This window comes from Fusarium venenatum (assembly GCF_020744135.1).
Source record: "Fusarium venenatum strain MPI-CAGE-CH-0201 chromosome Unknown EDB82scaffold_3, whole genome shotgun sequence".
NCBI classification, from domain to species: Eukaryota; Fungi; Ascomycota; class Sordariomycetes; order Hypocreales; family Nectriaceae; genus Fusarium; species Fusarium venenatum.
The window spans coordinates 811736-834658 of NW_027072131.1; the positions used below are offsets into that span (position 1 = coordinate 811736).

General features: G+C 48.5%; 12 protein-coding genes across 12 annotated transcripts; 9 read left to right on the forward strand and 3 right to left on the reverse strand.

Moving 5' to 3' along the window:
* The first annotated feature begins 606 nt into the window (after positions 1-606).
* EDB82DRAFT_503280 (pectate lyase superfamily protein-domain-containing protein) lies at positions 607-4468 on the forward strand. Its single transcript, XM_025726457.2, has 2 exons — positions 607-971; positions 1792-4468. The coding sequence occupies exons 1-2, from the start codon at positions 852-854 to the stop codon at positions 4246-4248; spliced, it is 2577 nt and encodes an 858-aa protein (XP_025581021.2). The 5' UTR covers positions 607-851; the 3' UTR covers positions 4249-4468.
* A 2107-nt stretch (positions 4469-6575) lies between these two features.
* On the reverse strand, positions 6576-6995 carry EDB82DRAFT_476776 (uncharacterized protein; the record flags this gene model as incomplete). The annotated part of the gene is made up of 1 exon (XM_025726459.1): positions 6576-6995. One exon carries the CDS (start codon positions 6993-6995, stop codon positions 6576-6578), a length of 420 nt encoding a protein of 139 aa, XP_025581023.1.
* A 1580-nt stretch (positions 6996-8575) lies between these two features.
* EDB82DRAFT_503286 (uncharacterized protein) lies at positions 8576-9899 on the forward strand. The gene has a single exon (XM_025726460.2). The coding sequence runs from the start codon at positions 8649-8651 to the stop codon at positions 9813-9815; it is 1167 nt and encodes a 388-aa protein (XP_025581024.1). The 5' UTR covers positions 8576-8648; the 3' UTR covers positions 9816-9899.
* Positions 9900-10179: 280 nt separating this feature from the next.
* Positions 10180-10918, reverse strand: EDB82DRAFT_557524 (uncharacterized protein; the record flags this gene model as incomplete). The annotated part of the gene is made up of 1 exon (XM_025726461.2): positions 10180-10918. The coding sequence occupies one exon, from the start codon at positions 10916-10918 to the stop codon at positions 10235-10237; it is 684 nt and encodes a 227-aa protein (XP_025581025.1). The 3' UTR covers positions 10180-10234.
* Positions 10919-11495: 577 nt separating this feature from the next.
* EDB82DRAFT_576399 (uncharacterized protein) lies at positions 11496-12737 on the forward strand (the record flags this gene model as incomplete). The annotated part of the gene is made up of 2 exons (XM_025726462.1): positions 11496-11736; positions 11788-12737. 2 exons carry the CDS (start codon positions 11496-11498, stop codon positions 12735-12737), a joined length of 1191 nt encoding a protein of 396 aa, XP_025581026.1.
* Positions 12738-12963: 226 nt separating this feature from the next.
* Positions 12964-13947, forward strand: EDB82DRAFT_576400 (uncharacterized protein). The gene has a single exon (XM_025726463.2). It carries the CDS (start codon positions 13113-13115, stop codon positions 13563-13565), a length of 453 nt encoding a protein of 150 aa, XP_025581027.2. The 5' UTR covers positions 12964-13112; the 3' UTR covers positions 13566-13947.
* Positions 13882-14850, forward strand: EDB82DRAFT_206565 (uncharacterized protein). Its single transcript, XM_025726464.2, has one exon. It carries the CDS (start codon positions 14048-14050, stop codon positions 14546-14548), a length of 501 nt encoding a protein of 166 aa, XP_025581028.1. The 5' UTR covers positions 13882-14047; the 3' UTR covers positions 14549-14850.
* A 295-nt stretch (positions 14851-15145) lies between these two features.
* On the forward strand, positions 15146-16569 carry EDB82DRAFT_206553 (chaperonin 10-like protein). The gene is made up of 2 exons (XM_025726465.2): positions 15146-15686; positions 15737-16569. The coding sequence occupies exons 1-2, from the start codon at positions 15253-15255 to the stop codon at positions 16383-16385; spliced, it is 1083 nt and encodes a 360-aa protein (XP_025581029.1). The 5' UTR covers positions 15146-15252; the 3' UTR covers positions 16386-16569.
* A 982-nt stretch (positions 16570-17551) lies between these two features.
* Positions 17552-18481, forward strand: EDB82DRAFT_526128 (Quino protein amine dehydrogenase; the record flags this gene model as incomplete). Its single annotated transcript, XM_025726466.1, has 1 exon — positions 17552-18481. One exon carries the CDS (start codon positions 17552-17554, stop codon positions 18479-18481), a length of 930 nt encoding a protein of 309 aa, XP_025581030.1.
* A 109-nt stretch (positions 18482-18590) lies between these two features.
* Positions 18591-19289, reverse strand: EDB82DRAFT_206556 (NUDIX hydrolase domain-like protein). The gene has a single exon (XM_065607215.1). It carries the CDS (start codon positions 19254-19256, stop codon positions 18699-18701), a length of 558 nt encoding a protein of 185 aa, XP_065463766.1. The 5' UTR covers positions 19257-19289; the 3' UTR covers positions 18591-18698.
* A 445-nt stretch (positions 19290-19734) lies between these two features.
* EDB82DRAFT_503293 (uncharacterized protein) lies at positions 19735-20855 on the forward strand. Its single transcript, XM_025726469.2, has one exon. It carries the CDS (start codon positions 19797-19799, stop codon positions 20601-20603), a length of 807 nt encoding a protein of 268 aa, XP_025581032.1. The 5' UTR covers positions 19735-19796; the 3' UTR covers positions 20604-20855.
* EDB82DRAFT_447264 (major facilitator superfamily domain-containing protein) lies at positions 20856-22863 on the forward strand. Its single transcript, XM_025726470.2, has 2 exons — positions 20856-21477; positions 21532-22863. Exons 1-2 carry the CDS (start codon positions 21111-21113, stop codon positions 22839-22841), a joined length of 1677 nt encoding a protein of 558 aa, XP_025581033.1. The 5' UTR covers positions 20856-21110; the 3' UTR covers positions 22842-22863.
* Positions 22864-22923: the final 60 nt, after the last annotated feature.

Here is a 22923-nt window from a genome sequence, read left to right on the forward strand (position 1 = left end):
GGAGCTCTCATCAACAAGAAACTGTAGCTTTGAAGATCATCCCTACTGCGAATCTTTAATTAGCTAAGCGCTTATCTAACGATAGTCGCGCGCGGTTGGGCGGGCTGAGACACAACAGTGGGATTCTATGCGGTGGCGGAAAGGAACAAGGTCGCTAATGTAAATTAATGGACGGGGCGCAATGCTTTGGTGAGAATGGAATGCAGTTTCGCTTTGACAGAATAAGGGTTCTGGAGGAATGTAATGGTGGAGATTAAGCATAAGCTCTGGTCAAAAGTGTTGGATGGATGCCACATGGGTAGTGCTGATCCCCGATGCAAGGCACCCGACAGCTTCTCTATCTGGTATACCCAACTGATGCCGAGTCTTGTGAACGAGCCTCATGATGGTTCTACGGAGCTTTTGTTATCTGCCGCTTTTAGAATTAACCATGAGAAGCCACCCGCTAGATTAGCCCAGGGACTAGTGGATAGTCACTAAAAGACACAACGCTAGACTCGCTTCAGAGGTTCTATCGTACTTGCCATTTTAGGCGTCATCCATAGGCTGAGGGTTACATTGGGAAGACACATCAATGCTTGGCCTGTCTCTCTCCTTTCTCTCTTCTCTCGGTTCACCAGTGCTCGTCTCTTCACCATCACCATTCATTCTACTACCCACTATCGCAACAGGCATAAACATCACCGTTTATTCTTGTATAGCTCCGAATATTTGTTTCATCCTTCTATCCTCGAATCATAGCAGCAAATCCTCCCATCCGATCGCTTGGACCACTACCGACCGTGTTTGAAACAGTACCTGATGCCCCATAGCCAATAGCCATCTCTTCAGACCCCTTGAAGGACGACACCATGAACAACTCCACCGAAATGGCTGGCTCGCGGACGCAGAGACGGCGGATGCCATCCGTTGAGGGCTACTACGATGAGATCCCTGCCCATGGAAGAGGCCAAACTAAAAGCAACGACAAGGTGAGCCCAGTCAAGCACGACTACGACTATTCCTTAGTTCAAGTGACATATAAGGTCTACTTGTCTCTCATTTCCTTTGCTCTGCACATCAAACCACCATACCACCCTCCATCACGACACTCTCTATAGTGTGAACACGCGCCTCGCGTGTCTCTCCCTGTCTCACTCTTTTCCTTCACTTGCATGTCTGGAACAGCATCATTACTTTGATCACCACCCTCTCTCATTTTTTCGTCTTTGCAATTTACACCAATTTAAAGAGTGCCTCTCCCTTTGAGTATCTTGCCTTTTTTTCGCCATACATTGGTTCAGGGTTAAAACTTTTTTATTTTACCTGTTTCGTGGTAAGTTTCATCAGTGACAAGCCCCCTATGCAACCAGAACAGGGGTATCGAAACTTTTTGCAAGCCCTTTCATCCCGAGTACCGCTTTGAGCAAGTGCAAAAGGCCAGTGGCCGAGGGATTCAAGAAGAAGCCCCCGCCCACCTTTCAAAGTTGGCCATTCGACTTACACTGTCAACGGCCGTCAGACAGCTGGCAGCCCAGCTTCACTTCACCCACCGCGCAACGCCCACTTTCATTCACATCATCGTTGCTATTGTTCTTTGTTTACTGTTTTTATTCATTCATTTTTTCATCATCAACCTCTTTCATCTATTGTGCGATTCATTGTTCCAACCAACATTGATCCCGTACACCAACTGTTGATAGCTTCACTCGAAGCTTGATATAGCTTTCTCAAACCTTTCACTGCACATCGCAAATTTACTTTTCACAAACTTTCACTCTAAACAAAAGGCTGACCAGTCACCCTCCACAGCATTCTGCTGGAACATCAACACCACTCATTCTAGAGCGAAACCACTACTCGACACCCCAAAGGCAACGCAGCTGGTTCTTCATCGTCATCATGGGGCTCTCGACTATTGTCACCGCCTCTCTCTTGGCCTTGCGCCTCTTCACTCTCCCAGCTACTGCTGCTCCTCAAGCCGCAGTTCCTGTTCCCGCGGCTCCTGAGTACAGTGCTCCTGTCACTCCCGCTGCCGCTGGCTCCTGGTGGCTCTCTTCTATCGAGCGTCAAGGTGCCGTCGCCTACGGCAATTCCGCTAATTACAAGATTTTCCGCAATGTAAAGGACTACGGCGCCAAGGGTGATGGAAGCGCCGACGACACCGAAGCCATTAACGCTGCCTTCTCTGACGGCAGCCGCTGCGGTAAGGGCTGTGACTCTACCACAGTCACTCCCGCTCTTGTCTACTTCCCTCCTGGTACCTACGTTGTTTCCAAGCCCATTCTCCCCTACTACTACACCCATATGGTTGGTGATGTGAACGATCTCCCCGTCCTCAAGCCTGCTGCCAACTTTGAGGGTATGGCTGTCATCGACGTTGATCCCTACAACAACGACGGCTCCAACTGGCACACCAACCAGAACAACTTTTTCCGCCAGGTTCGCAACTTCAAGATCGACCTTACTGGCATGCCCAAGAGCTCCGGCACTGGTATCCACTGGCAGGTTGCCCAAGCCACCTCTCTTCAGAACATCGTCTTCCAGATGATTGAGGACCCTAGCGAGGACAACAAGCAGCAAGGAATCTTTATAGATAACGGTTCTGGCGGCTTCATGACTGACCTCACCTTTATCGGTGGCAGATATGGTGGTTTCTTCGGCAGCCAACAGTTCACCAGCCGCAACATGACTTTCCGCAACTGCCAGACTGCTGTTTACATGAACTGGAACTGGCTGTGGACCCTCAACGGCCTCGACATCTCTGGCTCCAAGGTCGCTATTGACATGACCGCTGGCGAGAGCATTCAGAACGTTGGGTCAATCCTCCTGACCGACAGCAAGATCGCTGACACCGAGGTTGGTGTTCTTTCCAACTACGACCCTGCCCAGCCTGGCACCAACGGTACCCTCATCATTGACAACGTCGACATGTCTTCCGTTCCTATCGCTGTCAAGAACGGTGGCACCAGTGCTACCATTCTCGCTGGCAACACCAAGATTGCCTCTTGGGTCCAAGGTCGTGCCTACACCGGCGGTAACGGCGAGGCTGTCCAGGCCACCCAGACTCCTATTGAAAAGCCCAAGGCTATCCTCGACAGCAACGGCAACGTCGTCACCAAGAGCAAGCCTCAGTACAACAACGTCCCAGCCGCCAGCTTTGTTTCCGTCAAGTCCAAGGGTGCCAAGGGTGATGGCAAGACCGACGATACCGCTGCTATCCAGGCTGTCTTTGATGGTGTTCAAGAAGGCCAGATTGTCTACTTTGACCACGGCGCCTACGTCATGACCGACACCGTCAAGGTCCCCAAGAACATCAAGATTGTCGGCGAGATCTGGCCCCTCATCATGGCCGGCGGTGACAAGAACTTCAAGGACCAAGCCAACCCCAAGCCTGTCTGGCAAGTCGGTGAGTCTGGTGATGTCGGCAACGTCGAGATCCAGGACCTCATGTTTGAGACTCTCGGACCCCAACCCGGTGCCATCCTAATGGAGTTCAACGTTGCTGGTGAGACTCCTGGCTCTGCCGGTCTCTTTGATGTCCACTTCCGCCTCGGTGGCTCTGCTGGTACTCAGCTCCAGTCTGACACCTGCAAGAAGACTCCCAACGTCAAGACCGAGCCCAAGCCCGAATGCATGGGTGCTTTCATGCTCTTCCACATGACCAAGGAGTCCAGCTGCTACCTCGAGAACACCTGGTTCTGGGTTGCCGACCACGAGCTCGACCGTTCTGACCACTCTCAGATCAACCTCTACAACGGCCGCGGTGTCCTGATTGAGAGCACCAAGGGCGCCTGGCTGTGGGGTACCGCTTCCGAGCACAGTGTCCTCTACAACTACCACCTGCAGGATGCTGCCAACGTCTACATGTCGCTCATCCAGACCGAGACTGCCTACATGCAGGGCAACCCCGATGCGACCGTTCCCTTCACTGTCAACGACAAGTACCACGACCCCGACTTCAAGGCCACTTGCACTGGCGACTCCAAGCGATGCGCCCGCACCTGGGGTGTTCGCGCTGTCGGCTCCAAGGATATCTTCATCTTTGGCGGTGGTCTTTACAGCTTCTTTGACAACTACGATCAGGTCTGTGTCGGCGAGAACAACTGCCAAGACAACATGATCAGCATCGAGAGCTCCAAGGTGCACCTTTACGGTATCAGCACCAAGGCCAGCGTCAGCATGGTCAACGTCGAAGGCAAGCCTGTTGCCCTAGACAAGGACAACCGCAACAACTTTTGCGCCGCCATTGCCCGCTTCTCTTCGTAGGACGATGATGAAGCGCCGCCTTATGCGTAAATCATGCGAAATACCCGAGCGACATGCTCACCAATCACAGACCTGTTTTTGAGTCTGTTTCTTTTCGTCTTGGTCTAGGGTTTTGTTCCTGGAATGGAACCGGAGTTTCGGATAGTCCAATAAGGCAATCGTTTTGGATTGCACTTTGCTTTTATGAGGTAGTTGAATGAAACAAATTGCTACTAAGTGTTTGAATGACGTGATGCGATTGTGCCGATGCTTTAGTGAAGTCTTGAGAGTAACATGTCCTGGTACCGTATAAGTTGCCCTATTGTGTGAGAATAAGGTTACTTATGAGCCCTACCTTGTGATAATGCTGCACGCCGAAATAGTCATTATACTTTGAACCATCAAGTTACTATGTCGCGATCCACGTGCGTTGTCTTTGACTGCAACTCCGGTGTCCTTCAAATGCACCAGCGTCGGCAACACAGCGCTAGCGCATTGACAAATAGACAATTTAGAAGACGAGTAGGTGCATATTGCTGGTGATATAATGGGTGACGAAAGGAGTATGAGTAAAAAAAAGACAAAGAAAGGCAGTAATCGAACCGACAATCCAGCAAAACGAAGAAGTCCTGCCATAGTTGGCAGGATGGCGGAGCAGTAAGCGAACTTACCACTCTGCCAAATGGCTTTAATATACATAGCTACTTCGTTGATAGCTGTTCAATTAGATCGTCCTATATAGAATGATGTCGGATCCAGTGATCGGCGTGGAGATAGCGTCAGTGTTGCCTGGTGGTGGATCTGGGTCGAAGACATGGGTTTGGTGCCTGGGCTGTACAACACCTGTGTTACATATGAGCAACGATGAAAGAGACAGAGGCGAGGTGACTACAATGGCAGTCTTTGCAGCTTTCAGAGTTCGTAAATATCTGATTTAGAAGAGGAATGCAATAAAAAAAGCAACAGAGGTATCAGAACGATATGCTCTATCATGTATATCTACATTCGAACGTGGCTACTTGCAAAAAGCGAAGGCTCCCTAGAGAGCAAGTAATTGTCCATAGACGATTTGTTCATAGTGTGTTTAGCTACTTCGCTGGAAATGACTCTAGCAATTTGGTTTATAAAGGGTGTTGGGCTGACGGACAGATGCTGGCTGTTGGTGAACGGCGTGGGGAGAGACCCTTGCAAACAGCTGCAACAGACAAGTCCATTACATTTATTTAATACAGAAAACATAATACTTACGCACAGTTTCTACAGTAGAATAAATAGGACAAAGTCACTGTTAGCCTTTAGAAGACGAAAATTATTAAGTAAAAAAAAAAGAACAGAGAAAATAGCAACTTGGTAGGTTTTCGAACTTGCGACGTCCAAAAAGCGAAGGCGCTTATCCTAGGATAAGCAAGTGTGTAAGCTCTTGGGCAATATGATGGTTTTTAGCTACTTCGCTGATTACTGTCTATTTAGTTCTGGTATATGAAGGAATGATTGCTCTGTCTCTTTGTTCGGACGGTTGCACAAGATATGAACAGAGGAGTGAGCCAGGGTTGGTTTAGCTTGGCTTGGTGGTGTAAGTACAGGGTGGGGTACGGTCAGCGTTGAGTCACCTCGCCGAGATACATGTTGGTGGAATGGGCAGACAAGTGAGAGACAAGGATAGTTCTGTTGAGAGGCACTGTGATGCTGAAATTTAGGTAAGGTCTTGGATAAAAGCCATGTATAATATTGTCCAGTGTCTTGTCTCTTGTGTATTGATCTCTGTATAAGCAAGCCTTCAACGTGACCATGATAACAAGTCGTGGCTCAACACCATCCATATATCCTGATAACAGATGTTCTTCAGAGGTCGTAACATCGGTCGGGGTTGATCATCAATCGGTACATAAGATGTAGATAGGGTCCATCACTCCGTCTGTGATTCAGCTTCTTAGACACTAAGCAATAATAAAAGCATGCGTGGGTGATGAAACAGTCCTCAGGGTATCAGAAAGATTGGCCGCTAGAAGCATAAGGGACGAAATCAGTAGGGTACCCTAAGACTTGGGAGGCCAACTTTTTGTTACCCAGTAGTCTTGTCGGACTCAGCCCTGTTGTACTTGATCAAGGAAATCCTCTACCCACTCGTCGGGTCCGTCACGGGCAAGGAAATTCTTTGTTGTCTCCATGGCTCTTTCGAGTCTCGAATCGCCAATCTCCTCGAGGGTATCCCGTACCTTCTTCGCCTCATCGAGCAACTCCTGCTTGGTGTCGATCAACTCCCTACTCATCTTAGAGAATGTCTACCTAACCTGGTCCAATGACTCTGTGAGAGAAGCAATCTTGCCTTGCGCCTTGGACAGTTCGTTTCATGCCTGGGTCAGGCTTTCATGGTGAATGCGCTCGTTCTCTCTCAATTGGTTTATAGCCGTCTTCTTTTCCGCTCGGATACTTTCGATTTGGCGCTCAAGAAGTTGATTTTTCACATGCAACCGGTCGTTGGCGGCGCTGTGAATAGCGCCCCATGACTCGAGAGCTTCTACTCTTCTCAGTAGCTCGGCGTCGGGAGACCAGTCCTGGGCGTAGCGCGAGACGGAATCTTCGAGGGCTCTTTCGAGACGGTCAAGGCGATCGTCCTTGAAATTTTGCTCTTTTTCACCCGGCAAAGATTGACTCAACCCTGCGGCTGAAGCAACTTCCTGGTGGTTTGCTGCAACTAGTGCATTTTGTTGTCTCTTTGCGGGCCGATCAGGATCGACTGCTAGAAGATGCTTCTGTCGTGGACTCATTTTGTTCGTTGTTTGTGATGAGTTTTCGTGAGTCTCTGTCTACAGGTCGGGTGGTGGTTGTGGGAGAGATGGTAGCCAACAAACAGCATAAACTTTGCGCCTTTCTAGCAGCTGTCAAATAACAAACATCCCCAGGTAATCAGACGAATTGGATGGCCGATATCAACGAGAGATCTAGCAGGTTTCATTGGGCTTGTGTTGTGTGAGAATAAGGTTGCTCTATGAGCCTTAACTTTTGTGACATAACTGCACACCTTTCGAAGTCATCATGGAGGACAAACCCGTCAAACCCATCAAATCAAACAAATTGGCTCAGTATGTGCTAACAGGCACCTACACAAATAAGGCGGTCTTGTCCAATTATAGGACAACGGGGCGGACAATTCGTAGATAACTTCCCAGATAGAAAGGCCTGTTTTGGCTATAGAGGAAGTAAGTTCCTTTCAAAGGCTTGATCTTCCTTCTTTCCTTAATCATGTAGCAAGTAGCTTTTTCACGTATTCTGAACACTTCTATATTTCGCCGCCCTGAGAACTGATGATTACGTCTCCTGATAGCTTGAAGAGGGCCTCTAAATTATTCCCATCATCCTCCTCAGTCTACTCACTGACTTTGCATCTGATCATCCGCGACAAATATCTATATACGAAGTGGTATTCTACGATATCAGAGATCGCTACAAGATTCCTTATATGCGCAACTATAGTGTCGTTTACAATCTGTTGGCCTGCCTGCCCAGACGTCACTCAAGCGCGTGCACACAAAGAACCACTACGTTTGGCGTGTATCAAGGCATATATCAAAGGTGCCGTGACGGAAAAGCTTTCACACAGCTCAGCAAGATTTACGATCCGGAAAATAGACTTCTCTGCCAGAATCTTCAGCATTTTCAGCCACCACAGCGGAAATCGATCGTGGTGAATGCAGGTAGACCCTTGGGAAGAAAGGCCGCATGGATACAGCAGTTAGGCTGTAGTGAAGATGAGGGAAGTCGTGAATACGTCGAAGAATAGGATCCGACATGGTTGATAGGAAGCTGGGACCTTGTAGAAGGGAGATTAGGGAGGATAAAGTTTGAACAATCCTCGTACGAAGTCAACCTTTGGATCATAAAATACACGAGTAAAGTTTCGTTGCTATGTTAGGGACTGGGCTCTACTGGGGTAAAAACAAGTAGCCTAAGAACTATTCTAAGGAACATAGAGTGACCTACTAATTTTGTCTCTTATGCTTCTATCAGTCAATTTTTTTTGATACCCTGAGGGCAGTTTCTATTTGTTAGGTACTTATTCTTTTTGGGAAACTCAGTTATCATGAGAACTCTATTGCACAGCTGGATAGAAGCTTCTCCATCACTTGTAGCCCACATGCCCATCATAGAGTTCAGTAGTTGCTATATTAACTACAAGATGACTTTGTTGATTCAGTTTATTGAGTGTTTGTTTGCGAATACTAACCTTGTAATAGAAAGTCTCGAGTATAATGATAAGGCTGGGGCTTTGGTTGAAAGCTAAAAAGAGAATGAAAAAGATGTATAAATAACTGATGATCCCGCTGTTTCTGGATACTAACTCCATCACCTTTCATGCTACTTTCTTTCCATCAACCATCAACGGACAGCACCGGAACCCACCGATCTACACATCGATCAACATGTCAAAGTCTACAAAGTCTACGGATGTCAATCCGTCTGGATTCCCAAGGCCTATCGCAGAGACATCATGCCCAGGATCTTGGCCCGCCATGACAAAATCTCCAGGATCTGTCGAAAAGACATGTCACCCACTACTTGGGACCAACATGCAGAGGGCCCTCGATGCCTTAAAAGATGAAGCGAAGCTTACAAACCCTTCGCCAAGCAACTCAAAAACTGGCTGCCAAGTGTATTTCAAGAAAGGTGAGGCATACATCACACCGGCCCCTGACCTGTGGCTCCCAAGTAGAGGAGGCATGCATATCAATCAAGATACCGTTTTAATCCGCCCGAATGTTCCTCCAAGCTCCCAGATGGATCCCTGGGTTCACAAGTCTGAAAAGTTGACCGATTTGCGAGAACGACTCAATGCTCAAGCCAAACGTTTGGTCAAAGCCGATACCGAGATCGGACGTCAATTATCAGAGCTAATCAAGGCTCGTGACGAAGTCTCCGCCAGAGATAAGACGATCAACGTCCTCGAAAAAGCGGCCAAGGTTCTCAGCGCTGAGCTCAAGGAAGCCAAGGATGACGCAAAAGCCAAAAAGGCGTCAGTCATGACAGCCAAGGCCGAGGCTCGAAAGTACCAAAGCAAGACGGTGGATTTGCAGAGCAAGCTTGCCATTGCGGAAAAGAATGAGGAATTCCTCAAAGGAAGACTAATGCAATCCGAGAAGGACGGAAAGACCAGAGAAGCCAGAATGGAGGAGCTAATTCTTGAAAATCAAGACATGGCCCTTGAATTGGACATACAAAAGGAGGATCACCAGGAGGCCTGTGAGAATGCTAAGCTGGCCTTTGAAGACGAGCTCCTCACGTACGGAGAAGTGATCCAGGATGTCATAATTGAGAGGGAAGAATTCCAACGCAAGCTCAAAGTAGCAGAGGATGCAATCGAGCCACTCAAGTGTGATTTGGCGACATGCCGGGTTGATCTCAATCAAGCCCAATGGGCGTTGGAGTCCCTCAAGTATGGCCCAACAGGAGAGCAAGCAGAGGTTCAGTGCATCACAGGCCAAACTGACCTAACGGAAGAGGGAGAACCTCAAACCGACGATGAGGAGGATCACGACGAGGGACTTGCCGAAACGGAAGAGGGAGAGGACAGTGAATGGGTTATGCCTTAAAGAATACTTGGGACTATGAGTATGATCACAGGAAGATAGGATTGGATTTCAGGTTTATTCACCAAATTGCATTCAGTTTAACTCGTAATCGACTAACTCGAAAGTAAGCCTTCTAGAGTTCGACATGACTAGGCCTTCGCCCTGACCGTCTGATATTTTGATATGACACCTTCTAAGAGAAGATAGAACGCAAAGGCTGCAAAGCACTCTGTCCCCCTCTACCCCCTTTGTTAGAGACCCACCACTTTTCAGCAGGACTTTGGGGTTTCCTCGTTCTCGGAGTGTGTCCGATACTCCGTCGTGGCATCTCGTAAATGACCAGGCTAGAAATCCCGTTGGATATCGTCAGAAGGACGGGAGAAGCCCATCTCGACCAGGCGTTGAGGAAACGGAATTTCGCGGTCTCTCCAATGAAATCGTCACACAGCGACAGCATCCTCATACCACTTGCACTTCGGCAAAATAGACCGGTCACGGCCACTTCGGTCAAATCGCGACTGTAGTTTATAGTTGTGTCTGCCATCGACGCCACGAGAAACATTTGATGCGTGATCGAGGGTCCATGGATACATGGAAGGAGCCTCCTTGCCCTCGGACTCCTTGTCATGCAGCCAGGCAAGCAGCATCTGGTGCCAGAGCTCCGAAGTTCGCAAAGGAGGAAGACCTGCACGCTCATTGATAAGCAGATTTAGCTTTTCATCCATGCTCAGACCTGTGAACTTGGTGCATTCGTCAATGTCATGGCTTGTTGTGTCGCATAAGACACAGCCTGCGATACTGCCGTTTAACAGACAGTGCTCCATGGTATGACTCTTGCTCTTGCACATGCCACAAGACTTTCCCTTACAAGTCATACATTCCTCGACTTCGGCCTTTCGCTTTTTTCCAGGTGCCGGAGTCACCTTTTCGTCGGTAGAACCGCTGTTTTCAGTTTTGATCGTCGCAGTAGGACCGCCGCCAGCCTCGATCATAGTGGTATTACAGCCTTCGAGAGCGGCCTTGTTGTTCTCCAGTGCGGCTTTGACGTTCTTGAGATGCATTTTAAGAAGACGTCTGATCTCTTCGTCGTTGTTGGTACCGCCGTCCTCGCCGTTTGAGACCATCTTGTGTGCGTGCCGGTGTTCGGAGTTGGGCGTTCGCTGGGAGGATGCGTCATGAGGTGTGTTTGTTGTTGAATTTCCGAAGTTGTGCGTGGAAAGATCCTGAATGAAATACTAGATCATCTCTAGTGACAATATCCTAAGAGAGCCCTAATATTTTTGTCTAATCTTTTTCTTGTTTGTTCTTTTGCGACTCGCCTGCTGAGGTTTGGTCGCACAATTCGCTTGACAGCTGGCTGCCGGCCGTCTGCACTGGCAGCCTAAAGGCAGAGGCAGCCACTTGGGATCAACTTCATGAACGTCATTAAATCAACTAATTTGTACTCTGGGTTCATATTTAACAGTCTGTAAATGTTTCCAATTTCACAATTAAAAATCTATACATGTATGGTAAGTATATCGCCTGGTTGATGGCGTTTCCACCTCAGCAGGTGAATTGTGAATCACGGACTCATATGAGATAGGTAGATAATCGAACATATAATATTACGCCTCACTTCACCCTGCTTCTTCTTCTCTTCTCTTCTTTGCAGCTCCATCTTGACCTTTGTCTTCCTTTACAACGTCTACTCTACACACGATGGCTCCCGCGACGTTTACTCAAGACCCTACCAAGGTCAGCCCTCATGATGAAGCCGCTCGTCGTGATTATCTTGTTGCCTATATCAAAACTATAGGGCTATTCGATAAGGAACATCTCGAACGAAGGTACAGCAAGGCGGTGGTTGCGTTAAGCAACGATCTTCATTCCAGGGGCGCGCGTCAAGTCGGCCATTTATTCTTTGAGTACATGGTCGATCACATTATCTGGGATGATATGTGTTAGTAACTACTTATAATATATGCCGAGACTCTACTGACAGCAATAAAAGTTAAATGCGCGACGAAAACCGGCCATGTTGTCCCCAGGTTTCCGTGGGACAATATGCCCAAAACCAACGACCACAGCCAGGGTATTTCCACTACCTACAAGAAATGGCGCCTGAAAAATGGCCACGATGTGCCTCCAGATGTTCCAGTGTCTCTCCCTACAAGGCCGACACCGCATCAAGTTCCTCGGAGTGCACCCAGCTCCCAGGAAGGCACAGTTCCGCTGCCTCCCATTGCCTTCGAAGCCAGGGCTCCCCAAGTGCCGGAAACCTTCCGCTTCACGACTCCGTTCAAGAGGGGAAACGCAGCCACCAACATGCAAGCCGACAGGGGGAAGAAGCGTAAGGGGCCTATGGACGATGACACTCTCGCTACATCCAAGAGAACCCGTTTCTCAACCCACCCCGACGTTGGGGTGCACAACGACAAGGGCATGGAGCCAGCCCCTATCGCTTCGCTGGCTTCACGACAAACCATGCGGAAGAACATCAATGGCGACACCCCTTTCAGCTATCCAATCGTTGGGCCTTTCGAGATCGATCTCCCACCGTGGCTTGACTTCGATACGCTGATCTGGGGTAAGGATGGTAAACTCTACGACGAATTGATCTCGTCGCTACACGATTTTCTCACTGTAGGCTGGACTACCGCTGGAGGGAAGCCTTCTCGTTTGGTCATTGGTTTCAATCCCTCCCATGAAGATACTTCCAAGCGTCATAGGCTCTGGTACGACTTGACAACACTGTGGGAAGACGTTCTTACTTGGTTCACCCAGGCCAGACGTAGCAGCTGGGTCGCCCTGTTGCACAGCTTGAGAGGACAAAATTGGAGGAGAACATTCCAAGCCTGTAATAAGGCCCAAGGCAGACTTAAGGGAGTTCAGTGGGAGAGCGGACGTGGACCCGTACCAGAAGAACAGGTGGCACTGGAGCGTCACAGCATGGAGGAATGATGAGGCAGGTCTGAAGGACAGTAATACTTGGGGTAAATTAGCAGTAATTAATAAGCCTTGGGGGTTAACTTAGCCAACAACGATATTGAGGACCTATGTTCTGTGGTGTTCCTTAGGAGGCATTGGTTCCCGAAGTCTATGCCATCCCAGAGGAGCAACCTCTTGCAACTCTAGGTACAAGTCCGAAGGCATGGGTACACTGAGAGAGCAGCGCCCTAAAGCATTTCCATGCCACACTTGTAGCCAACCTCTAGGTTACGTTCTAATCGCTACAAGGGAGGAGAGTACTAACTATATAGTGGGAGCCATTCAGTGGCAGCACTTTGTTACGTCTCTCTTAGAAAAGATGAGCGAAGACGTCAGTCTCTAGGTCGCATGTCGCTCACTTTGACCAAAGTTGTATTATGGTTTACGGTGATGAGCATGACCGCTTGCGAGCTCGAGAGCAACATGGTCGTTCCTCAGCGCGAGGTCAGCAATTCTGGTGGTTCTACAATCACGCCCAACTCGGCCCCAGTGCCACCACAGACTCTTGGCCAAACTGGTTACGGCAGAGATACCAGTATTTGGGCCCCTGGTCTTGATGCCAACCAGCCCAATAACAACGCTACCACTGGCAGTTACTTCGGTCATGGTGTTAACAGTGGCGGCAGCAACTCTGTCTCAGGCATGGGCAACTTTGTTTTGGGTCAACATGTTGACCACAGTTCTCGACGTCTTGCTGCGGCCAAAAGGCTGCAGAGGACTGTCAAATTCACTACCGAAGAGGTGGCCCAAATGAGTGGCGAAACGCCTAAGCAGACCGACGTCGTTGGCTCAAATCCGTGAACCACGGCAGGCCGTCGTCGAGGACTTTACCAAAGAAATTTTTGACCATGTAAAAAAGCTCAATATACTCATTACTGCGCGTATAAGGCTCTCTCTTGATGGTGCTAACCTGGCTTGTAAACCTGGTCAGTTGGATATGTTTCGGCATCATAGCTACCCTAAGTCACTAAATGTAAAGTCTGCCATTGTCACTTCATGAATAACCTCTCCTTATGACATTAAAATACAGTGTGGATTTCGGTATAGATTCTCGAGTTAGATGAGACAACGAGGTTGTTCAATCGGTAGTTCAACTTTGTCTCAAACCATGTTGTAGGGCTGTCGTGGAGAAGACAGTGGATCAAGTTTTTCCCGCTTCAAGGATCCATACTTACTTCTTACTGAAGATCAACAAAACACCACGTTGCGACATCGTCACTTTCACTTGCCTACGCATACTAAACTCACCTCTCACAATCAAGTGAATCAGGTCTTCAATCACAATGGACGCAGCAGCCCCAAAGAAATCAGCCCAAGTGGCTTTCCGCATTCACCCTCTTTACCGCATCTTCTTTCTCGTCCTTGAGCCCGTCTCTGCTCTCGTCGGCGCATTCTTTACTCACTTCCGCCAAGGAACATACCTAACTCTTCTCAACGCGGCTTCTGCGCCTACCGCAGCTCAAGCGGTACCAAAGGCTACATCGGTCGCCATGTCGCAGCTCGCCAACATGTATTTTTTCTTCGCGCTCAATGAAGCGCTCGTGCTGCGATCCACGCCGGACCTGAGAGTTTGGAAGGTTGTCCTGTTTGTGCTTCTCGTGGCGGACTTGGGGCACTTGTTTTCCATGAGTGAACTGGGCACAGGGATTTACTGGGATGTTAAATCGTGGAATGCGAGCGATTGGGGAAATGTCCCTTGGGTTTATGCTGGTATGACTTTGAGGATTTGCTTCTTGATGGGTTTTGGTCTGGGAGAGTCGAGGGTTCTGAAGAGGAGGATTTAGAGAGGTTGTCGTCGGTGTTGAGGATAGCGAAGTTCGGTGTTTGATAGCGAGGTTTTCGGGTTGGATAACCGAATTTTGTCACAAAAGTTGGAGATTATAAGAAAAAGGATTTGGGATGTTATTTGACTAGACCTTATGGCGAGTCTAGAACGCATGATGCTTGCTATAAAGAGATGCCCCCATTACGACACATTCCTCTTTGAGTCAAGATATATCCTAAATAAGCATATTTTAATGCATCGTGGTAGTTCTCATGATCAATTCCTCTGCAATCCCCCACGATTTCTAGGTCCACCAACTTCTGACCATGATGGACCACAATTATCCTTTATCCAATCAAGTCATGGCATCGGCTGTCGGATATCGCCTGTCGCTTATAGTTAGAATGGAGCTTCAACTGCAAGTCGCCATGTCACCCGAAACCCCCAAACAAACCCCCAAAAGTGGTCGCGCTCGAATTGGATCCAACCATGGTTATTCTTGTTCATGATGGAGTGAAGAAGGAGGGGTTAACCAGGTTCTTGACTTCCCTTGCCCCTCATTGCTACGCCATGAGGGGTGAGCTTCATTGAGTGGGGGTTTCTTCAAAGGGAAACCGCGAGGTTTATAAAGCATCATGATGCCGCAGTTGCCTCATTGACTCTTCTCTCGTCTGTTTCCCTCTTCTTCCCTCTCCATATACCCTCATTCTACTCAAACACATCATGTCTGTCCCCGACAAGTTCCAGGGCTTCCAGTCCCCCAGCGCCGAGCACTGGACCGACTTCCAGAAGAACTCATTCGAGCCTCGTCCCTTTGGTGAATACGATGTCGACATCAAGGTCGAGTGCTGTGGTGTCTGCGCCAGTGATCGCCACACCATCAGCGGAGATTGGGGTGCTTGCCCCTACCCTCTTGCTGTCGGCCACGAGGTCGTCGGCAAGGTTCTTCGTGTAGGCGACAAGGTCACTCTCGCCAAGGTTGGAGACCGTGTTGGTGCTGGTGCCCAGGTTTGGTCTTGCTTGGACTGCCGTCAGTGCAAGAATGACAACGAGACCTACTGCAAACACCAGATCGACGCCTATGGCGCTGATTACCTTGACACTGGTTTCAAGACCCAGGGTGGTTACTCTTCTCACAGCCGAGTGCACGAGTACTGGTGAGTACTCTCAATTCTCTCGAAAGACCCATGACTGACATGTTTCCCAGGGTCTACCCCATCCCCGAGGCTCTGTCAAGCACCCAAGCGGCCCCCATGCTCTGCGCCGGTATCACCGTATACAGCCCACTGAAGCGTCTCGGCGCCGGTCCCGGAAAGAAGGTCGGTATCGTCGGTATCGGTGGTCTCGGCCACTATGGTGTTATCTTCGCCAAGGCTCTGGGTGCTGAAGTCTGGGCCATCTCCCGTACACGAGCCAAGGAGGAGGATGCTCGCAAGATGGGCGCCGACGGCTTCCTTGCTACCGGCGAGAAGAACTGGACCGAGGGCCACAAGATGACCTTTGACATCATCATCAACACCGCTACCTCATTCGAGGGCTTCGCTCTCAGCGAGTACCTCAGCCTCCTCGACATCCACGGCCACTGGAACTCGGTCGGTCTGCCTGGCGGTGACGGAATCCAGATCCGAAACCAGGACTTTATCACCAACGGTTGCTACATCGGCACATCTCACTTGGGTAGCCGACGTGAGATGCTCGAGATGCTTCAGCTCGCTGCTGACAAGGGTCTCAAGTCGTGGATCGAGGAGATCCCCATCTCCACCGAGGGTCTTCAGCAGGCCATGAAGGCTTTGGAGAAGAGCTCCGTTCGATACCGATCTTGCATGACAAACTACGATGAGGCTTTCGGTGCTTGAGCGGATGATATTTATAAAAAGAGAAGGATTTGTGTTGAGAGCGAGTTTATGAGTTTATGAGAGATAATAGTGGAGGTGAAAGACACCTTGATAAAACACCTTGATGGGTTAAAATGACGAATATCTACCAATTCAATCTACAGGGCAGTCTCTCAATGAATTGACCAATTAAATTTGAAGTATAGAATGCGTAACGTTGAGTCTTTCGGCTCTCTCGTTGTGACACTTGGATTTTGCTTACAAAACGAATTTTCTTTTGTAAGCCAGCCATACATCATTTCAGCTTCAAGATGGATGGAGTATTGTAAAGTTTAGCGTTGATCCATTTTGAGGCCTGCAAGCTAAGCATCTGTCGCTCGTGGGGTTGATGTCTTTGGAGATGGAGACAAAACCGAATTCTATAGGCTGTGCAGTAAGACATCCTCCAATGCTGATTGTAAGCCAACAAGTAACATGCCATCATCCATGTTTGTTCTCAAGAACATCGCAACGTTCTTCTTCAAGCCATAAACTGTCAAAGAATAAGCAGACTCATCGTCTTTCATCCCTGTCCAAGCTAGTCCAAATAAACAACCCCAGGAATCCCTAACCCACCTCCACGTTTTCCAGACCATTCCTAATTCTGTCTCGCCGAAACGATGTAAAAACGCCCTCCGGCTTTCTCCAACGGAGAACGGCGGAGCATTGTCAGTGACTCAACCGGGTTCATGTAGCTGGACGAGTTGGTGTAAGCGACATATTACCTGTAGCAGTTGATGCTGTACGTTTTTAGCAGTCATTTTGATCTTCGCCGTGGATAGGAGAAAAATGTGATTAGCAATTCGTCATGGTCGGTCAAGGTAAGAGTCACTGTTGTGGGCTCGAAGATTGTTTAAGATGAAGCTCGTCGCCCTTTGTTTCGAGGTGAGATTTGGTGATACCCTCAGTTACACATTCTACAAAGACAGCCTTACAATAAATCAATTGAACATAACTTATATCTTATTTGCCTATTTTGTTTATACTCGCTATTGCTGACACCAATTGTTTGCTCATCATCATGTAAGTTACCTTCATCAAAGCCAGAGCTTCAAGACTAACAACAAACCAGGGGACAATCACCAGCACCACCCTCTCAACTCTCGCCAAGATCACAAAGCTCAAGCCCTATGAGCTCATCATCAACCATGCGTCTCCCACTACGCTTCAGCCGCGCCTTTAGCAAGGCCGAGATCACCTCGGTCGGTATCTCGCCTTCTACCTCTGTAGCATTCGCCATTTACGGCGCAGCACAAACTCTCCAATCCTGGATCGACGTCTTTGACCTCAAGAACGGAAACGTTTACTCTAAGACAAGTGGATCGAGAGCTGTCTTTGCGCCAAAGGGCTCTCGCTTGGCAACTGTTCGAGACTGGACTGTTCAGCTTACAGGCGGCGTTGACTTTCACCACTCTACTACCGTCTTTCTACGGGATTATGTGAGTGGTAAGACTGCCTGCGAACTCAAGGAGGCAAAGGGTGAGCCTATTGCTTGGAGCCGCGATGGAAGACTTGTTGCAGTGGGAGAAGCAAAGGATCGCGTTGGGGTCTACGATGTCAAGAATGGAGTTCGGGCGGGAATGGTTCTGAGCCACATCGACACGATCACTCACGCCGCCTTCCTCCCCGACTCCAGTCTTGTGACTATCTCGCGCGATGGAACGTTGAGAATCACCAATACGACGACCTACAAGACGATTCGCCGTCTTGAGATGGACGGCTCTAACAACCCCAGAGCTCTAGCCGTCAGTCCCGATGGACGACGCATCGTTTCAGTATGGGGAACAAACGTACACATCTGGATCCCTGCGGCAAACGACTTGACATCTTACAATCTCAACGCTGTACGAAGCTACGAAGGATGGCCGCTGGCTATCTCACCCGACTGCAGATACATGCTCTGCAGAACTGAGGACGGATTCGACGTTATGGATGTTGCGACGGGCTCGGTCGCGTACGAGGAGACTACGAAGGCGATGATAATGTCTGGGGCTTTTGCAGAGGACGGTAGGACTTTGGTACTTGGAAAGATGGATGGGGTTGTAGAGGTTCGAGATGTTTTGGACGCGAGGTTTTGAAAAGTTGTGATACCCGATGGATATACAGATTGTAAATTCTTATGATAGATGGGATTCGGATGGTAATAGGCTTTTTGCGATTTACAAAGGCGTTAGGGATATTTCTTCGTTGAGTCAGGTATTCAACACCATTAATACATCAAGAGCATATGCCAGGCTCTCAACAACAGTTGTTATCATTCTTCATGCCCATCCATGTCCCTTTTTAACGTGACACTCATCCCTCTTGAACAGCAGCAATGGCCTTCGAAACAATACGCCGATCATCTTCCCACGACACGGTAGACTCAACATCGTCAAAGCTCACCCAAACAGGGTCAAAATCCTCACCCTCCTGCTGCGTGCCCTGTTCCGGCGCAATCGTAGAATCCGCTATGGCGACGTACCAAAACATGATCTTTAGGACGCCATCTCTCGCCATACGTTGCGAAACGGCGATAGGTTCAGTAATTAGACTCGGGCGATCTCTTCCTTGGGGTGTGGTAGCAACGGAATTGATACGAACGGGGAGGAGTTGGGCTTTGATTCCGGTTTCTTCAAAAGTCTCTCGGAGGGCTGTTTCCTCTAGGCTTTCGCCTATGTCTTTGTGACCTTTGGGAAGCAGGTATTCTCCCGTCTTTCTGTAATAGATAAGGAGAAGTTTGGATCTTGGCACGTCTATTGTTACGGTACCGCAGCTGATGCCAAACTGGTCCGAAAAGAAGAGGCTTCTGTCTGAAGGCATGTTTTGATGTCTAAGAGATGGGTTAGCGTTCGGATAGCTGTCATGATGCATTCACTTACCCAAGCGCAAAGAGAGACAGTTGTTTGTGAGGAGAAATTAATGTTTGTTTGGGCTTTGGGTTTTCTTTCATTATGACTCAGCAAAGTTGAACTTTGCGGTTCCGATTTTGCATATCAGCCTCTAGAACCAACTGTTGCTCACATAGGTGTTACACAAACGACCAAAAACAAGTCCTACATCAAGTCCTCAGTATGCTATCTAGTAGGTAACAGAAAAATTGGCCTCCCAAGTCTTAGGGTACAAAAACAAGTAGTCTAAGGAGCATAAAATGACCTACTAATTTCGTCTCTTATGCTTCCAGTGGTTAATATTTCTGATATTCTGAGGGCTATACCTTGGCTGAGCGATGAAGGATTGATAATGGCTAAGTGAATCCCTGTTCTTCTGTAAGCTGATCCTACAATCCTTGGCGTACAAGTACAGGGTGTTATTAGCCGGTTATATATATATATATATATTACACACATGTCCTGATTCCCATTCATTCCCGGGTATTCATGAAAACGTAAGCATATACATGCAATTGTCAAAATGGCACCCTCAACACCGAGTACCTACAAAGCCACAACCCAAAGCATTGAAGCTGAGAAGCGATGGACACAACGACTAAACCTCTTCTTAAGCCCCTTCTGGGTAATCACAGTCGCATTCGCTATGTTGAGCGGAATAATGCACCAATGGAACGACATTGATTACTTCCTCTTCTCAATAGCAGTCGCCACACCACCCATACTATTCCCAGCGCTCTTATCTAAAAAGATCGGTCGTCCATGGTATCGCAGATACTGGTTCAAGCTGAACGTCTGGGTAGCGACAATCGTCTGCTTGGGAACCTACTTTACATCGCACTACTTCTTTGATCTCATGGGAATGAGATACAAGTTCCCTTGCAAGTGGAACTTTAGCTCTGATGTTGTTGGAAGAACCGGGGGTCAAGTTCCCGTGTTTCTGTATCCTCTTACGCACGCGTACTTTATGACCTACTATACAGTCCTTATGGTCGTAGAGAAGGAAGTTGCTCAGAGGTTACGACCTAGACGTTTTGGGAGGGCTGTTGTGATAGTGGCTCTTTCGTATGGCATTGCCCTTGGAGAAACGTTCTTCATGGCGAGTCCCCTGCTTTCAGAGTGGTTCTACTATGAGAAGAGAGATCGCATGATGACAGTTGGATCTGTGGGATATATGGCATTCTTCATTACAGGGCTACCTATGGTTCAGCGTATCGATGGGAAAGGTGAAGATTGGCCTTTGAGTCGAGTTGTCATTGAGGCTCTTGGGACTTTCATGTCAATTCTGGTATTATTTGAGGTCTGGGCAAAGGTGGTTGGTCCTTTGTGAGTCCTCATCCTCGGTAAGCCATATACGGTCAGGCAGGCATTATGGCGATGCGGGGTTGTATGAGAACAGTCAGAATTGGAGCTTCGGTTCGGTTTGTCAAGTCTTTATATGGTCTAGACCGTGCATAGCGACAGTGGCTTATGTTGAACCCGAATATGATGACTGGTTGTTTGAACAAGTCGAGACTCAAGTAAAGCCATTGAGTGATATAAATTAACTTTTCGAGATAGTAACAGCGATCTCATTCTATGATATATAAACCAACTTGTCAGAAGTCTGGAGTTTAAGCTACCGAACCGAACCCCCGGATCGGGAATGTGGAGGGAATCTAGGAATCCGATCCGACATCTGGGGTAGTTTAGATAGATTGGGGAAAGCTATGGATCCAAGATACCGATGTGGGGAAGGCCTCGAATTATATAGATCAAGAGCTTCTTGTCAAATCTCATACTTATTGTTTCTTTCGAGTTGTCTCACAGCCCTGCTCGGAAGGTATCTCTATTCATCATGACAGACACAAAAGATTATCCCAACCTCGAGGCTGTCATTTCAACAGACCACATTGAAAAGACCCAACCAGACAATCACAATGGACACGGCCACATCGAAGGAAACGCCCTGCTCGTTGATGGAAAGGGCGAAATTCGAAAGATTCCGGTTCCGTCCTCTGATCCCAATGATCCTCTCAACTTTCGCCCTTGGGAAAAGTATGGCATTGTCTTTTGCTGCTGTTGGTTTTCCATCATGGGTCTTTCTGTCGCCAGTGGACTGGGTGCTATTCTGAATGTCTTTTTTGAGGCCTATATCCCACAAGGCTACAACTCGGATCAAATCGTGCTTCTTATTACATTACCGACTTTATTCATTGGTCTTGGTAAGTCGTTATGCACTACCTTGAACGAACCACTTGGCTTACCCAGTATTCTAGGAAACTACATCATTCTTCCTTTATCTCTCGCCTTTGGACGCCGTCCCGTCTTTCTCATCTCAACAGTTGTTCTCTTCGCAGCCAGCATCGCAGCGGCTACACAAAACAGTTACAATGGCCATCTCGCAGCTCGCATTATCCAAGGCATCGCAACAGGCGCATCCGAATCTCTCCTACCCCTCATGCTCACTGAAGTCACCTTCCTCCACGAGCGAGCTTTCATTTTTGGTCTATACTGGATGCTTCAAAACGCTTTCTCCTCGACCCTCAACCTGGCGTCTTCCTACATCAACGCCGATCTCGGCTGGCGCTGGTATTACTGGGTTTTCACCATTACTGTGGGCGTTGGGTTGGTCATCGCTGTCTTGCTGGGTTTCGAGACTCAGTTTACCCGTCCGGCTGCTTCGCTCGATGGTCAGCTTGTCGTCACGGATGAGTTTGGTGTTACCAGGGTCATTCCTGATTCAGAAGCGCAGGCTTATCTGGAGGACATGTCGAGATCTGGATTGACGCCTCCTAACGCCGGTAATCCAGCTGATAATGTTGATCGCAAGACATACATGCAGCGTCTTCGACCATGGTCCAAGCCAGCGTCTCAGCCTGTGCGAGTCATTCTTCTGAGCTGGAAGTACATGCTTGCCTCGTTCTCGTCGCCTGGTATCTTGTATGCCGTTCTCACATCTTCTATCGCTCTTGGCTGTGGTGTGGGCATGTCTTTGACTTACAACCAAGTCTTGATGCAGAACTATCACTGGCAAGCCAAGGATATCGGTCTGGTCAACGTCGGCGGAGCCATTGGAGCGGTTATAGCCATGCTGTACTGCACGTTCCTTGCTAACCCGTTCGTCATGTGGATGGCCCGCCGAAACAAGGGTATTCACCAGCCCGAGCATCACCTCATCACCATGGCCCCTCCTGCAATTGTCGGTGTAGCGATGCTTCTTCTCTACGGCTTTACTGCTGGTGGAGGAGCGACTTGGTGGGGACCATATCTCGGCTGGACCATCTTCCAGTATTCCTTCACGGCCGTCCTTATCATCTCTACCACCTTTGCCTCTGAGGCTGCTCCCAAGCATCCTGGCCCAGCCATTGTCACTGTGGTTGGTACAAAGAATGTCATCTCCTTTGGAGTTACGTATGGCTTGACCCCAATGATTGAACAGCATGGTTACAAGTGGGCTTTTGGTGTTTTGGCTGGTATTTTTGGTGCTATCTTTTTGTTGGGTATTCCTGTTTGTATCTGGAACCCCAAGTGGCGAGCCTATGTTGCTGAGAGGGAGGCACGAAAGGGTACTACTACCACTGACTAGACTAGTCTTGAGAGAACTCGCTTGATGAATACAGACTACTGTTTAAAAATAAATATGGTGGCTGGATATTGTGATACCAATC